The sequence below is a fragment of the Chrysochloris asiatica genome, unplaced genomic scaffold (assembly GCF_000296735.1).
Source record: "Chrysochloris asiatica unplaced genomic scaffold, ChrAsi1.0 scaffold00009, whole genome shotgun sequence".
Taxonomy (NCBI): Eukaryota; Metazoa; Chordata; class Mammalia; order Afrosoricida; family Chrysochloridae; genus Chrysochloris; species Chrysochloris asiatica.
In genome coordinates, this window is record NW_006408527.1 from 8,179,494 (window position 1) to 8,193,610 (window position 14,117).

General features: G+C 41.0%; 1 protein-coding gene across 3 annotated transcripts in view; it reads right to left on the bottom strand.

Annotated features, from left to right (window-relative positions):
* RCOR3 (REST corepressor 3) overlaps nt 1–14,117 on the bottom strand; it is a 77,862-nt gene that overhangs the window by 28,725 nt on the left and 35,020 nt on the right. For all 3 annotated transcript variants that reach the window (XM_006834033.1, XM_006834034.1, XM_006834035.1), the window contains exon 8: nt 1,655–1,873. In XM_006834033.1, coding sequence (XP_006834096.1) covers nt 1,655–1,873 — 219 coding nt within the window. The remainder of the gene's footprint in view (nt 1–1,654; nt 1,874–14,117) is intronic.

A 14,117-nucleotide genomic window follows, 5' to 3' on the forward strand; every position in this document is an offset into this window, starting at 1 on the left:
TGGGTAAAGCTCACAGAAGCTAACCAAAAGGGCACTGGTTAAGCTCTGCTAGAACTTCTGTAAAGATTTATAGCCTCAGAAACCCTATGAAACAGTTCTACTCTGTCCTACAGAGTCACTGTGAATCAGAACCAACTCAGTGACTGCAATAAACTAAGGACATACATTGTAATCCTTTGAGCAACTACTAAGGGAAAAAAATGCAGACAGATGGACCTGAAACTATTAATATGATCATGTTACACTTATCTTCAGCATCTTATATGGTTTCCTAATTCTAGGTAAATTTCAACTTTCTTAACATGGCCTCCTTATAAATCCTGCATGATGGTACCCTAGCTTCCCTCTGCTGTAATGTGCTAAAGGCAAAAGGAAATAAAGAGTTTTGAGATGACTGACCTTGATCAGGTCAATATTTTACAAAGGTAACACTGGCAGCAATGTTAAGATTATGTATGGAGCTGAAGAGAAGTAGACAACATGGAGAATGAACAGGAGATTTATTCATAATCAGGCAAGAGGTAATGAAGAAGTGTATAGTGATGGGATAAAAATGAGGGGAATGATTTAAAGGAAATTTCAGAGTAAAATTCACATTAATTTGGTTACCACTTGGGTATGTGTTGGGCAAAAAAGAAATCAAGGACGATTCTGGAATTTCTTGACAGGAAACAGAAAAAATATCTCCTGGAAGAAGATGTCTACAGGAAGCTGGAATATAGCTACAGAGTTCACAGAAAAGCCACAGCTTGAGAAGTAGATTTCGAAGTCACTGGTTGATACAGGCCAAGAGAGTAAGAGTACTTAGGTTTAAGGGATTGTTATTTTTGTTAAGTGCCGCTGAGTCAGTTCTGACTCACAGAGACCCTGTATAGGGTTTCTGAGAAGCAGCTGGTGGTTTGAACTGCTGACCTTGTGGTTCACAGTCCAGTGCTGATTCTACGGCTACACACACACAGTTAAATAACAAGAAAAAAATAGCCAACCAAAAAAATACAGGAAAAGATTGAAAAAGGCCAGAGATAGAGTAACAACATTAACTGAGCATTTACTGTGTTAGGCATTGCTTTAAACACCATCACATAAGACTTCATTTAATTTCTCCCAAATATCTTATCACTATCCTCATCTCCCAGATGAGAAAACTGAGCTGGAGAGAAGTTAAATGGTTCCCTAAGTTTCTACAGTAAGTAAATGGTGTAGGCCAGGACTAGACCTTGGGTTGACTCTTGATCTTACCTATGAGCTGATTATGAAGGTAGTACTCATACAACACTATTATTACTGATCCTATTGATGATTAGCACTTCCAATGTGTCAAGCATTGGGCTAACAAATTTACATGTATCATCTCAAATAATCCCTGACAACGTGAGAAGCTTGATTATTATCAAAAGAAATATAATTAATCAACCCAATTTGAAAGATAAGAAAAGGAAATTGAAGCTCAGAAGTTTCCATGCTCAAAATCAGAGAACTAAAAATAATAATGCTGGGATACAAATGTAAAACAGAGTGGAATCTTAACATTTAGAAACAAGGTAAAGTTTAAACCTTATAGAGGAGTGAGCTGAGAAAATATGCTAACAACTGACTTCAATCTAGGTAAAAGCAGAGAAATATAATTATAAAAACATAGGTTTTTATAAAGTACCTGACGTTTTAGAGAAATCAACTCCATGTCCAATTGCCTTAGGATGGTGTTGGCTGCATTGGGACTACAGGACACTGCTACCACATCTTCTTGGGTTAAATACATGCCCTTAGGTGGACGGCACTTGGAACGCTGAGAATGATGGCGATGCTGTAAACTCTGATACTCTCTCCTTCCTAGACCAATCTTGCTAGTTTGAACAGGTTGTTCAGTACTACCCTAGAGAATAAAAGACACAATAGCAAATTATTTATTTTTACAAATGTATAAATTAAACAGTCTATTACTAGAAGTATCTACTGCACTGTTGTTGTTAAGTGCCGTCTAGTTGGTTCCTACTTATAGCGACCCTGTGTATAAGGTTTCTTTGCAGTTCAAACCGACTTTGCGGTCCCAGTGCTTATTCTACAAAGCCACACCAGGAGATGCCTAAAAATAGTTTCAAAGTTTCAATCAATTACATTATGTGCAAGTCCAAATACATGCATAGGGAGCACTCATCAATGATAGGGTGGGAGTGGAGTGAATTGGTGGAGAGAGTGGACAAAATCAACAAAGTATGCTTGATGAATCCACTCAGACAAATCATCAGTTTTTAGACCCACAGGACTATGAATAAATGAAAATGAGAAACTTAAAAGAATTTAAACAATTCCTGTTTGATTCAAGATAATTTTCCCTCAGCAATAAAGGGGAGAACACAGTATAACTTATTAACATAACGTTTTAAAGAAAGGAAATAAATTATGAATTATTACATATAGATTACTTAGTAAAAATAATAGTTAACACTTCATTCTGTCTTCAAGATTGTTGAAAGAGAACTATGCCTCTAAAGGTAAAAATACAGAATTATCTTAACCTAGACAATATTTCTATGTTCCAAGTTCATTTTCTATGAATAAAATAAAATGGAAATTTATACCTCAGAAAAGGTTGCTGTTGTTGTTAAATGCCTTCAAGTTGTTTCCAACTCATAGTGACCCTGTATAGGGTCTCTGAGGAGCAGGTGGTGACTCTGAACCACTGACCTTGTGGTCCAGTACATCATCCCACAGTGACACCAGGACTCAGAAAAGGTTAGGAATGTTCTAACGATCAACATTAAAGTCTTAAGGAGGATTTCATTATTATAAGAGGGTTTTTTGCTTATTTTTTAAAAATAATTTTTAATACTTTTGTTGTGGTTTATATGTAACAAGGTGTCCTTGTGTGGCGCTGTGGAGTAAAGCACTGGACCACAAGGCTCTTTGAACCACAAGGTCAGCATTTCAAATTCACTAGCCATTCCTTGGAAACCCTAAACTTCAGAACTGACTCAACAGCACCTAACAACAACAAATATGTAACCAAACTATATAAACAATTTTCACATATACAATTCAAAGACATTAACACATCTGTCACATTGTGCCAAAAATTACTACTATCTATTTCTAAATTTTTATCACCCTTACCAAAAACTCTGCCCCTGAAGTAATGCCTCCACTTTCCCCTCCCACTTGGCTCCTGGTAATCATTAATGAATCTTGTTGTTGTTGCTACGTTCTGTTGAGTTGATTCTAACTCAAAGCAACCTTATGCACGACAGAACAAAACACTGCCAGATCCTGCTTGAGCCCACGGCTGCCACCACTATGCCAATCCATCTTCTTAGGGGTCTTCCTCTTTTTCACTGACCCTCCACTTTACCAAGGAGGATGTCCTTCTCCAGGGATTGGTCCCTCCTGATAATATGTCCAAAGTATGTGAGATGAAGTCTGACCATCCTGGCTTCTCAGGAGCATCTGGATGTACTTCTTCCAACACATATATGATTGTTCTTCTGGCAGACCATGGTACTTTCAATATTTTTCTCCAACACTGCAACTCAAATACATCAATTCTTTTAAAGTCTTCTTTATTCACTGTCCAACTTTCATATGAAAATACCACAGCTTGGGTCAGGAGCACCTTAGTCTTCAAACTGACATTTTGTTCTTGAACACTTTAAAGAGATCTTGTGCAGCAGATATGTCTACTGCAATACATTATTTGTTTTCTTGATTGCTGCTTCCATGAGTACTGATAGTTAATGCAAGCAAAATGACATCTCTGACAACTTCAGTCTTTTCTCCATTTATCACATGATGTTATTTATTGGTCCAGTGGTGATTTTTGTTCTTTCCATTGAGGTGCAACCCATGCCAAAGTGTGTGGTCTTTGATAATCATCAGTAAGTATTTTAAATCCTCTTTGCTTTCAGCAAGGAAAGCTGTATTATTTGCACCCTGAAGGTTACTAAGGAGTCCTCCTCCAATCCCGATGCCACAGCCATCTTCATATAATCCCATTTGTCGGGTATGTACTTAATATGCAGATTGAATAAATATGGTGAAAGAGTACATCCCTGGCACAAAACTTTCAGTGCCCCCTTGTTCTGTTTGAATAACTGCCTCTTTGTTTTTACGGTTCATACCATGTATCAGAACTTCATTTGTCTTTATGACTGAATTAATTGTAATATTCTGAAAGAGTGACATAAAAATCAGCGCTTCTGAGACAGGACTACGTGCTAGAAACTATGTCCATTAGGTTGAGGGCAATTTCACTGCAAAGATTTCACAGTCCAATTCTTTAGAAAAAGAGTTCTGAGTAAAACTCATAAAACAATTGTACAGTGAAGCATGCATGATCCACGTCACTGTTTAAAAACCAAACTCAAAGGAACATGGCAGATATGATGTTTCCCTAAATGTCTCTGAGTACACTATTGGTTCCAACTCATAGTAACCCTGTATAAGTTTTCCGAGAGTGGTTGGTGGGTTTGAACTGCTGACCTTACAGTTACCAGCTATCGCCCAACACCAGGGCTCCACTAAGTATGTGTTATTTTTGTTAAATGCAATCTAGTGGGTTCCAACTAAAAGCTACTCTGACATAAGGTTTCCTGTATGGCACTCCTATTGCTGGATCAGATATCTTTAAAAATCTTATAAATTTCAATGCTGAGCTGATAGGAAGTGAGGAAATTCCTTAGATGCCAGAAAGATGAGAAAGAGGAATCCAGAGGAATAAGAGAGTATTTAGGAGCTGGCATTTGTATAATGCCAGGATTCAATGGATAGCACACACAGGGTATAGGAACAAAGCCAGAACTCTTAAAGGGGAACTCTTATCATTGTGTGAAGTAGGAAAAAACCAAACCCTGCCCTGCAAAAGGAGAGGGTGATTAAAGGAAGCCATGACTATCTGAACACCCATACTTTCAGATAATACCCACTTGACCTGGCTTCAATGACTGGATGATCAAAGCTCAGTTAGAAGAAGAAAAAAAGAGGGGGGAAAAAAAAAGAGTAATCTGATACAATTTGATGAACTTGACATACACCTATGGATGTAGTAGCTCAAAAGACAGAACTAATCTTTACAGTGAGGATCATTCCCACACCCTCCACACCCAGGGTAGACAGGGATGGGCAACTTGGACATTGGCTACCCAAAATGCGGTGGTTACAAAGGCAAGAAGTGACTGGCTTATAAGCTTTCAAGAGGGAGTCTAGATCCAGAGGGTACGGAGGAAGGTAGAATATCCACTGAGTAGTATCCATTCTGTCTGGTCGGGGCTGATGAAAGGAGATGGGGATAGATTCCTTGTGGTACAATAGTGAATAATTGTTATCAGACTGAGAGGGTTGGAAATGTAAAGGTGGATGTTTTGTAGCAAAACTAACTTTGTAGTCCAGGAGCGGAGGTCCCTGGAACCATCAAGGGAGAAGAGCAGAGTGTGAGACCCTACCCAGATAAGCAGTGATGCCAGAGATGGAGGCAGAGATGATGACGTGGGGAGATGGAGCAGTTGGGGACTCGAGACCCAGAGAGGGAGAGGGGCTGTGTGCTGACAACCGGAGGGCAGGCTTGCAGAGTATATCCTTTGGTTGGTTGATGATGCATGGAGGGGATTTTAACCATGGCAATGAAATGATGTACGATAGGATGAATGTAAAGCTAAAGTTCTCCCATGTAAACCATAACATAATTCACAATAAACATATTTAAAAAAAAACAAAAACTGGAAGACAACTACCTGGCCAACTGATTGAAAGAGATCCGTATTTGAGACCATTCCAAAGAGAGGTGACCCGACAGAATGTGGAAATCAATGGACAATATCTTTGATATTTCATGTGAGTAAAGTTTTCCTGAAGGTAATAGAGAAACAGCTGCAAGCATACACTGACACAGAACTTCCAGAAGTTCAAGCCGGATTTAGAAGAGGACATGGAATGAGGGCTATCATTGCTGATATCCTATGGATCTTGGCTGAAAGCAGAGAATACCAGAAAGATGTTTACCTGTGCTTTATTGACTATACAAAGGCTTTTGATTGTGTGGATCATGATAAGTTATGGACAACATTGCGAAGTTTGAGTATTCTGGAACACCTAATTGTGTTCATGACGAATCTGGACATGGACAAGAGGCAGTTGTTTAAACAGAACATGGGAACACTGAATGTTTTAAAATTCAGAAAGGTGTGTGACAGGGTTGTATTCTTTCACCACACTTATTCAACCTGTATGCTGAGCAAATAATCTGAGATGCTGGGTTACATGAAGAAAAATGTGGCATCAGGAATGGAGGAAGACTCATTAACAACCTGCGATATGCAGATGACAACCTTGCTTGCTGAAAGTGAAGAGGACTTAAAATATTTACTGATGAAGATCAAAGACCATAGCCTTCAGTACGAATTGCATCTCAATGTAAAGAAAACAAAAATCCTCACCACTGGACCAAAAAACAACATTCTTATCAACGGAGAAAAGACTGATGTCAAGGACTTCATTCTTCTTGGATTAACTATCAACACTCATGGAAGCATCAATCAAGAAATCATAGGACGTATTGCATTAGGTAAATCTGCAGAAGATCTTTTAAAAGTGTTAAAGAGCAAAGATGTCAGCTTGAGGACTTAGGTGTGCCCGACCCAAGCCATGGTATTTTCAGTAACCTCATATGCATGCGAAAGCTGAACAGTGAATAAGGAAGACCGTAGAAGAATTGATGCTTTTGAGTTATGGTGTTGGAGAATACTGAAAGTGCCATGGGTTGCCAAAAGAACCAACAGATCTGTATTGGCAGAAGTGCAGCCAGAGTGCTCCTTGGAGACCAGGATGGCCAAACTTCGTCTCTCATACGTCAGACATGTGTCAGGAGGGACCAGTAGCTGGAGAAGGATTATCATGTTTGGTAAGGTGGAGGGTTAGAAAAAAAGAGGAAGACCCCCCCCCACCCAGATGGATTGGCAAAGTGGCAGCATCAATGGGCTTAGGCATAGCAATGATTTTGAGGTTGGCCCAGGACTGGGCAGTGTTCCGTTCTGTTGTGCACAAGGTCACTAAGAGTCAGTACCGACTTGATTGCACCTAATAACAAGAAGCCAGTCTTTAAGTCTGGAAATGGAATTCTCTCCCATGGCTCAATTTTCATCCAAACAACAGCCAGGTCTATAAGGGGAACAATATTATTAATGAAGTATGCACATCTTAGAATAATCTATCAGTTGAGATCAAAAGGGCAGTATTTACCCAAGGACAAAGTTCAGAAGGGATACGAAAGGAGAAGTAATGGAAAGAGGAAACGCAGGGAGAAGTGGGATAAGTGAGGTTATACTGTGGAAATTGCAGTCATTGAGATAAAACAAAGTAGGTATGGATTATTGAATGAGAACTGGTCTGCTCCATAAACCTCCACCTATATCAAAAGTTTTTAAAAAAATTACGTACTTTTGATGAACTATCTATTCATCAAAAACATGCAAAAAGAACAGAAACAGACCCCCAATGAGATGAACTGACATAATGGTAGCAACAATATGTTCAAATGTAACAATTGTGAGGACGGTACAGTGTTTCATTCTGTTGTGCATAGGGTCGCTATGCGTAGGAACAAACTTGATGGCACTTAACAACAATACAACAACATATCTGCTTTAAAATCTTTGTAACTTATTTAACCAGAGTTAGTATCCAGAATATATAAAGAATTCATTAATAAAGTAAAATGTTTATGTGCTCTGTTTTTAAAAGACAAATAACTCAGTAGAAAAGAAGGTTAAACACAAATATTTCAAAAGACTAGTCATTTAAAACATAGACACATGCTCAACTTTGCGGGTTATCTAAAGAATGAGATTAAGAATACAATGAGATATGATTTGTATACTTTGTAACATTAAAAAAAATCTCTTCGTATTAAGTACTGGCAAGAAAGTTGTCACTGAGCACTCTCAAAGTCCAACGGAAATATAAGGCAAACAATGTGCTATTACCTAATAAAGTTGAACACGGTTATACCCTAAAAACAGAGTAATTGTACTCCAGACGCCTTATATGATGGCAATGCTAAACCTAGTTAAGAACCAATGACCTAAAGAAATTCTTATACATGTACATATCCAGGATATGTTCACATCTCAATTTTTCATGAGAATTAAAAAAATTGGAAATGATGTTCGTTGTTGTGAAAATGAATACACTGTGGTATTTGTACACAATGGAACACTGAAATATAGCAAGGAAAACGAACTGAAAAACATGCGAGGAAAAAAGGACTAGTAGCTAAGCACATAAAACAAAGAAACAGCAAGAATAACTGATTAAGTTTTAGGATAGGTTCCCTCTGCAGTGAAGGAACATAAATGAACCAAAATCAAACTACTACCATTGAGTCTGAGTCCTGGTGTGGTGCTATGGGTTAACGCACTGGACTGCAAAGTTGGTAGGAGCTGCAAGGTCAGGGGTTCAAACTCACCAGTCACTCCTTGAAAACCGTGTACAGGGCCACTATGGGTCAGAAACCACTCAATGGCACTTAACAACAACAAACAACAACACCGAGTCAATTCCAACTACTTGCTAATAGGGTTTATGAGACTGTAAGTCTTTACAGGAAAGATAGCCTCCTCTTTTTCCTGTGGAGTGGCTGGTGGGTTTGAACTGCTAACCGCACCAGTGCTTGTCCTACAGCACCACCAGTGCTCCTTGAAGTGAAGGAAGGGGAATGCAACTCAGGACATGCAGGACTTCTGTTTCTTCAGCTCAATTACTGATGCACCGGTGTTTGTTTTGCTATTATTCTCTAAACTGTACATACACACTATTTGTCATTGCTGCTAAGTGCTGTTAAGCCAGTTCTGACTTACAACAATCTGGTTTCCAAGGCTTTAAAGAAAACATTTGTGAGAGCAAAAAGTCTCACCTATCTCCTTATGGAGTGTCTGGTGGGCTCCAACTGCTGACCTTGTGGTTCACAGTCCAGTGCTTATTTAACAGATCCTTCAAGCCACCATACACACTATATACACTCTGTGTTTCCATACACCATTTTTAAAACACACACACAAAAATGCTATGGCATGTGTCATGGAGGCATGGAAAGAAAGAGAACGAAAATGCAGAAGCATCTATAAAGATCTGCACTAATGACAATAATGTAGCACGGGGGGGGGCTCACAGAGTTCGTGGAAAAATGGAATTCAAAGATAACAAAAAATTTCCTGAAACTTTTTATATCCCCTTGTATCTTTCCCTGCTTGCTGTCCCTATCATTAGTGAAAGAGCAGAGAAGAAAGAAGCCACTGACATACAGTGCCAGTCTTGACCCACAAACCCTGGGTCACAGGCAATATCGTTTTCACACTTTCAAATTACACACCTCTCTCAGGAGGATGTTAACAGGATGAAATCACAGGCAAACAAAAGACTATATGAGTATACACTTGGGCAAAACAGTACCCCACATATATACAGTTTCTAGGTAATGGGATCAAAATTCCTAGATTCCCAGATTTATTCAGTAATCAGCATTTATACCTTGTATTTTTATTCGTTCTGATAAGTTTTAGTGAATGCTTACTACGTACTAGGCATGGGACTAAGAATATAGTTAAGACAAAATTGTTACTCTACAGAGCTCACCACCAAGGATGGGCAGATGGGGAAGGGAGACGCTGAGTAAACTGTTAGTACTGTAACAGACTTAAATAAAAATAAGGAGGTGGCTAATTCAATAAAGGGCACAAAAAGATTTCATAGAGAAGCCAGATCTTATAGTTATGAGTTTTCAAGACAGGTTTGGGAAGGGAATTAAAAATAAATAAATAAAACAAAAGAGAGAGCAACGTAACTATGGGACAAATGCCAGAGAACTGAAGATATGTAGAAAACAGTGTTAATCATTTGAAATGTGTAGGGTGGAGTGGGAAATGACTACGCAGAAAGTACTTGTGTTTTATCCTACAGGTAAAGTCCTGAAGGGGTTTCAAGTTGCTGACATGGTTTTCAAAAGATTGCTTTGGCAACAGGGTAAGAAAATGGTCTTGAAGTGATGATATGAAGAACCTGAAGGAAGGCATGGAAAGATGTTAGGATAGACAACTATTGCAGCAATTCAGAGAAAAGAGAAGAACCTATAAAATAAGCTAGTAATCTAGAAGTGAGAGAAGACGACAAATTCCAGTTATTTGAGAGAGAGAATAAAAATGAATAGAGAAACAGAAGCTACTAAAATTGAGACACAATGGCTATCAAGTTAAAAAAGAATCAGAGGATGGTATTATAAAAGTCAGAGATTTTCAGGAAGAAAGGAGGAGTCAAGAACATGAAATGATAAAGACAAGTAGGACACAATGAATACATCTATTCCTCAATATCAACCCCTTGTTATCTGACATTTAGAATTTTCAACAACTCTGAAAAAAATCGTCAAGTGGAACCTCCGGTGGTCTGTGTCCCATGCAGGGTTTCAGCAGGGCCCAGGGCACCCTCTGCATGCCACTTCAAATGATACACCAGAGGTCACATGAGGGATGAAGGCTGTTTTGGTCTGGTCACAGAAGGTACAGAATTATGGAGGGATGGATGATATGAGGTCAGAGGCATTCAGCAGGAGACCAGGGGAGGACATAAAGGTGCCAAGAAAGTCAATAAGGGGAGGAGGGAGAAGGAAGGGGGATCACACAAGAGGGAGGGGCTGCAAGAGGAGGTGGGCAACACCCAACCACCTCTTCAGTGGTAGGAAGGGAGAGGGGTGCCCAGTGAGGATATGTGTGACAGACACCAGTGCTGTAGACTGGGAGGCCTAAGACTCTAGAATAAAGCAGACTCACATAATGATCTGGATCTTAGAACCCTAATCATGCAGGGAAGTGAAGAGCGGGTACAATCCCAAGGTATGGCAGTGAGGAAGTCACTAGTAACCCCAGTAACAGTGGGGCTTCTGCAGCCCGACTAAAGCAAACTCAAGAATGAGGTAAATAGCACAGCTACAGTTTCAAAGATGAGCGATTAAGAGAAAATGATGTTTTTAAATGGAAGACCTGAACATACTTTTAAAGCAGCAATGGAAAAGGTGACAGTATGGCAGAGAGACAGCATAAGTGATAAAGTCCCAAAGGTGTGAAGGGACGGATAAGATCAGTTAAGCAGCAAAGACTGTTCAGAATAAGAAAAAGGACTCTACTTAATGTGAAACTGGAGCGAGAGAAGGATTCAAGCACACACAGTTTGTTCAACATTTAGTGGGTATCTGCCATATCTATGCCAGCTACTGTGCAAAGTGCTTTGTTGTTGTTATGTGCCGTGGAGTCAATTCTGATTCATAGTGACTCTGTACAGGGTTTCCAAGGCTGTGAATCTTTACGGGAGCAGAACGCCTCATCTTTCTCCCGTGGAACAGCTGGTAGTTTCGAACTGCTGACCTTGTGGTTTGCAGCCCAATTCGTAACCACTATGCTACCAGAGCTCCAAAATGGCTAACTCAGTCCGGGCTTCAAAGGGTTTACAGCTTAGTGGGGAAAATACAAAAATTATAATGCGCTTTCTACTCCTGTAAGGATTTACACCCTCGGAAACCCTGTACAGGGTCGCTATGGGTCGGAACCGACTCGAAGGCACTTCACAACAACAACAACAAGTGCTAGTGTGGCGCTGTGGGTTAACGCGCCAGGCTTCAAAGCCATTTGAACTGCAAGGTCGGTAGTTGAAGCTCACCAGCTGCTCCTCAAAAATGCTATACAGGGTCACTATGAATCGGAATCTACTCGACAGCACTTAACAATAAGAACAAGTACAAATGCAATAAAATAAACAGGGTAGTATGGTAGCACCGAGGTTAAGGCAAGGACTAGAATTTAAAAGTGCTCCTGCCTGTTGTATTCTATCACCATACTTAATCAATCTGTATGCTGAGCAAATAATCCAAGAAACTGGGTTATATGGAAAAAAAAAAAAAAAGTGGCATCAGGATTGGAGGAAGACTCATTAACAACCTGCGATATGCAGATGAGACAACCTTGCTTGCTGAAAGTGAAGAGGACTTAAAATATTTACTGATGAAGTTCAAAGACCATAGCCTTCAGTATGAATTGCATCTCAATGTAAAGAAAACAAAAATCCTCACCATTGGATCAATAAAAAACACTCTTACCAACGGAGAAAAGACTGATGTCAAGGACTTCAGTCTTCTTCAATCAACTATCAACACTCATGGAAGCAGTAGTCAAGAAATCAAACAAGGGGACTTTCAGCGCTTCCCTGACCGGGCAGCACAGTACACGGGCTCGGGAGAAAGTAGGGGGCGGTATCACAAAGGGGGGCCCCCACCTGGTATACAGACAGCTTTTGGGCAAACATAAAACATTCGGCTTCAACTTTATGAACTTGTTTTTTTGAAGGATCACACTATTGGGGAGTTACGAGCATTTTGAACTTCCACCCGCCTGCTCCGGGCTCCTACTCCGGGGACGGCCACGTCCACTGCAGAACTTAGCAGGGCTTGAGCAGACCCATTCAAAGGGCAGACGCTCTCAGAGAGCTAGCGGGGCCACAGGAACCAACATAGTCCATCCCAGGGGGGTCCTCATTTCCATGTTAGGCATTACCGGTGTGTATATAGGGAAAATTGGGGGGCTCAAAGCACAGAGAGACAAAAAGAGGCATTTTAGACATCATCAAAAACAGACACCATCTGCCTGCAAGCACCAAGCCCATCCCCAACTTCTTCGGCCTAGGCCAGCCCTCTGCCCAGCCTCCTAGCCTCAGGCCTGCCCATCAAAGCATCAAGGTTTGGTCCAGCCCAAGCTGAGACGCCCTTGAGTAGCACACCCTTGAGTAGCAGCTTAACACCAGTAACAAAGCACCCCTGCTGTGGTTTAATCCGCCAGACTGCAAAGACTTTTGAATTGCAAGAACTGTGGTTCTAGCTCAACAGCTGCTATTGGAAACCCTATACTGGGTCGCTATGGGTCATAAGCCACTCCACAGCATTTCAACAAGCGGCAGAACTCACAAGGGCCTGAAACAGAGTAAGGACATTACAGACTTACTGAAGAAGCAGGGAGGGCAGAGCTTGCTGGCGACTAGGGTGAAGGCATAGTGAAGGTAGCTGTCAGCAATAACTCAGAATTCCAGGCAAAAGAGGCAAGACAGAACTCCAAAATTCAGACCCACAGAGACAGGAATAGTTTAATGACTTGAAGGCTTACAGCCTGTGGAATTTGGAGCTGAGGCGGGAAATCGCCTCCAGGCTCGGAGGCCTGAGCCCACATCCTGGGCTAGAAAAAGAAGCGGCGGGACTAAATAGGGGCCACAGAGACACTGTGTAAACACTCTGCAGAAACATTTTGGGAAAAAAAAAAAAAAATAGGTGCACGGTGTGCTTTACCGATTTTAGGTGGTTCCGATTTTATTTTTCTTCTTTGATGTTGGGAATAGGTGACCTCAAGGTTTGCCCACATATATCTGGGTGAATGGAGGTGGGGTCTTAACCGAGTGGCCATGACCCACCCCCACCACTGGCGGTTTCCTCTGCCAGGAACTCACACACTCAGACCAAGCTGAGACGTGGATTTGGTTTGCTTTTCTTCACTGGTTTGAGAGGGAGCCCAGCAAAGTGCTGTGGGTTAAGACGCTGCACTGCAAATTCTTTTGAACGACAAGGCTGGTGGGACAAGGCTGGTGGTTCAAGCTCACCAGCCACTCATCGGAAACCTTATACAGGAGATGCAAATGTGTGTCCTATTTGGTCAGCTTACTTTCACTGGTTTGAGAGGTGTCCCATTGTAGCACTGTGGATTAAGGTGCCACTTCAAAGCCTTTTGAACTGCAAGGTCGGTGGTTCAAGCTCACAAGCTGCTCCTCTGAAACCCTATACGGGAGACGCGGATAAGCGTCGTATTTGGTCTGCTTTTTTTTCACTGGTTTGAGAGGAGTCCAGCACAGCACTGTGGGCTGAGGTGACGCATTGCAAAGTCTTTTGAACTGCAGGGTCGGTGGTTCATGTCCACCAGCCGCTCCTCGGAGACCCTATACTGGGTCGCTATGGGTCGGAATTGACTAGACAGCACCTAACAGAAGGGAGAGGAGGGCAGAAGTGACTGAAAGAGAGTTAGGACTTTAAAAACATACTTATATTAAGCTAC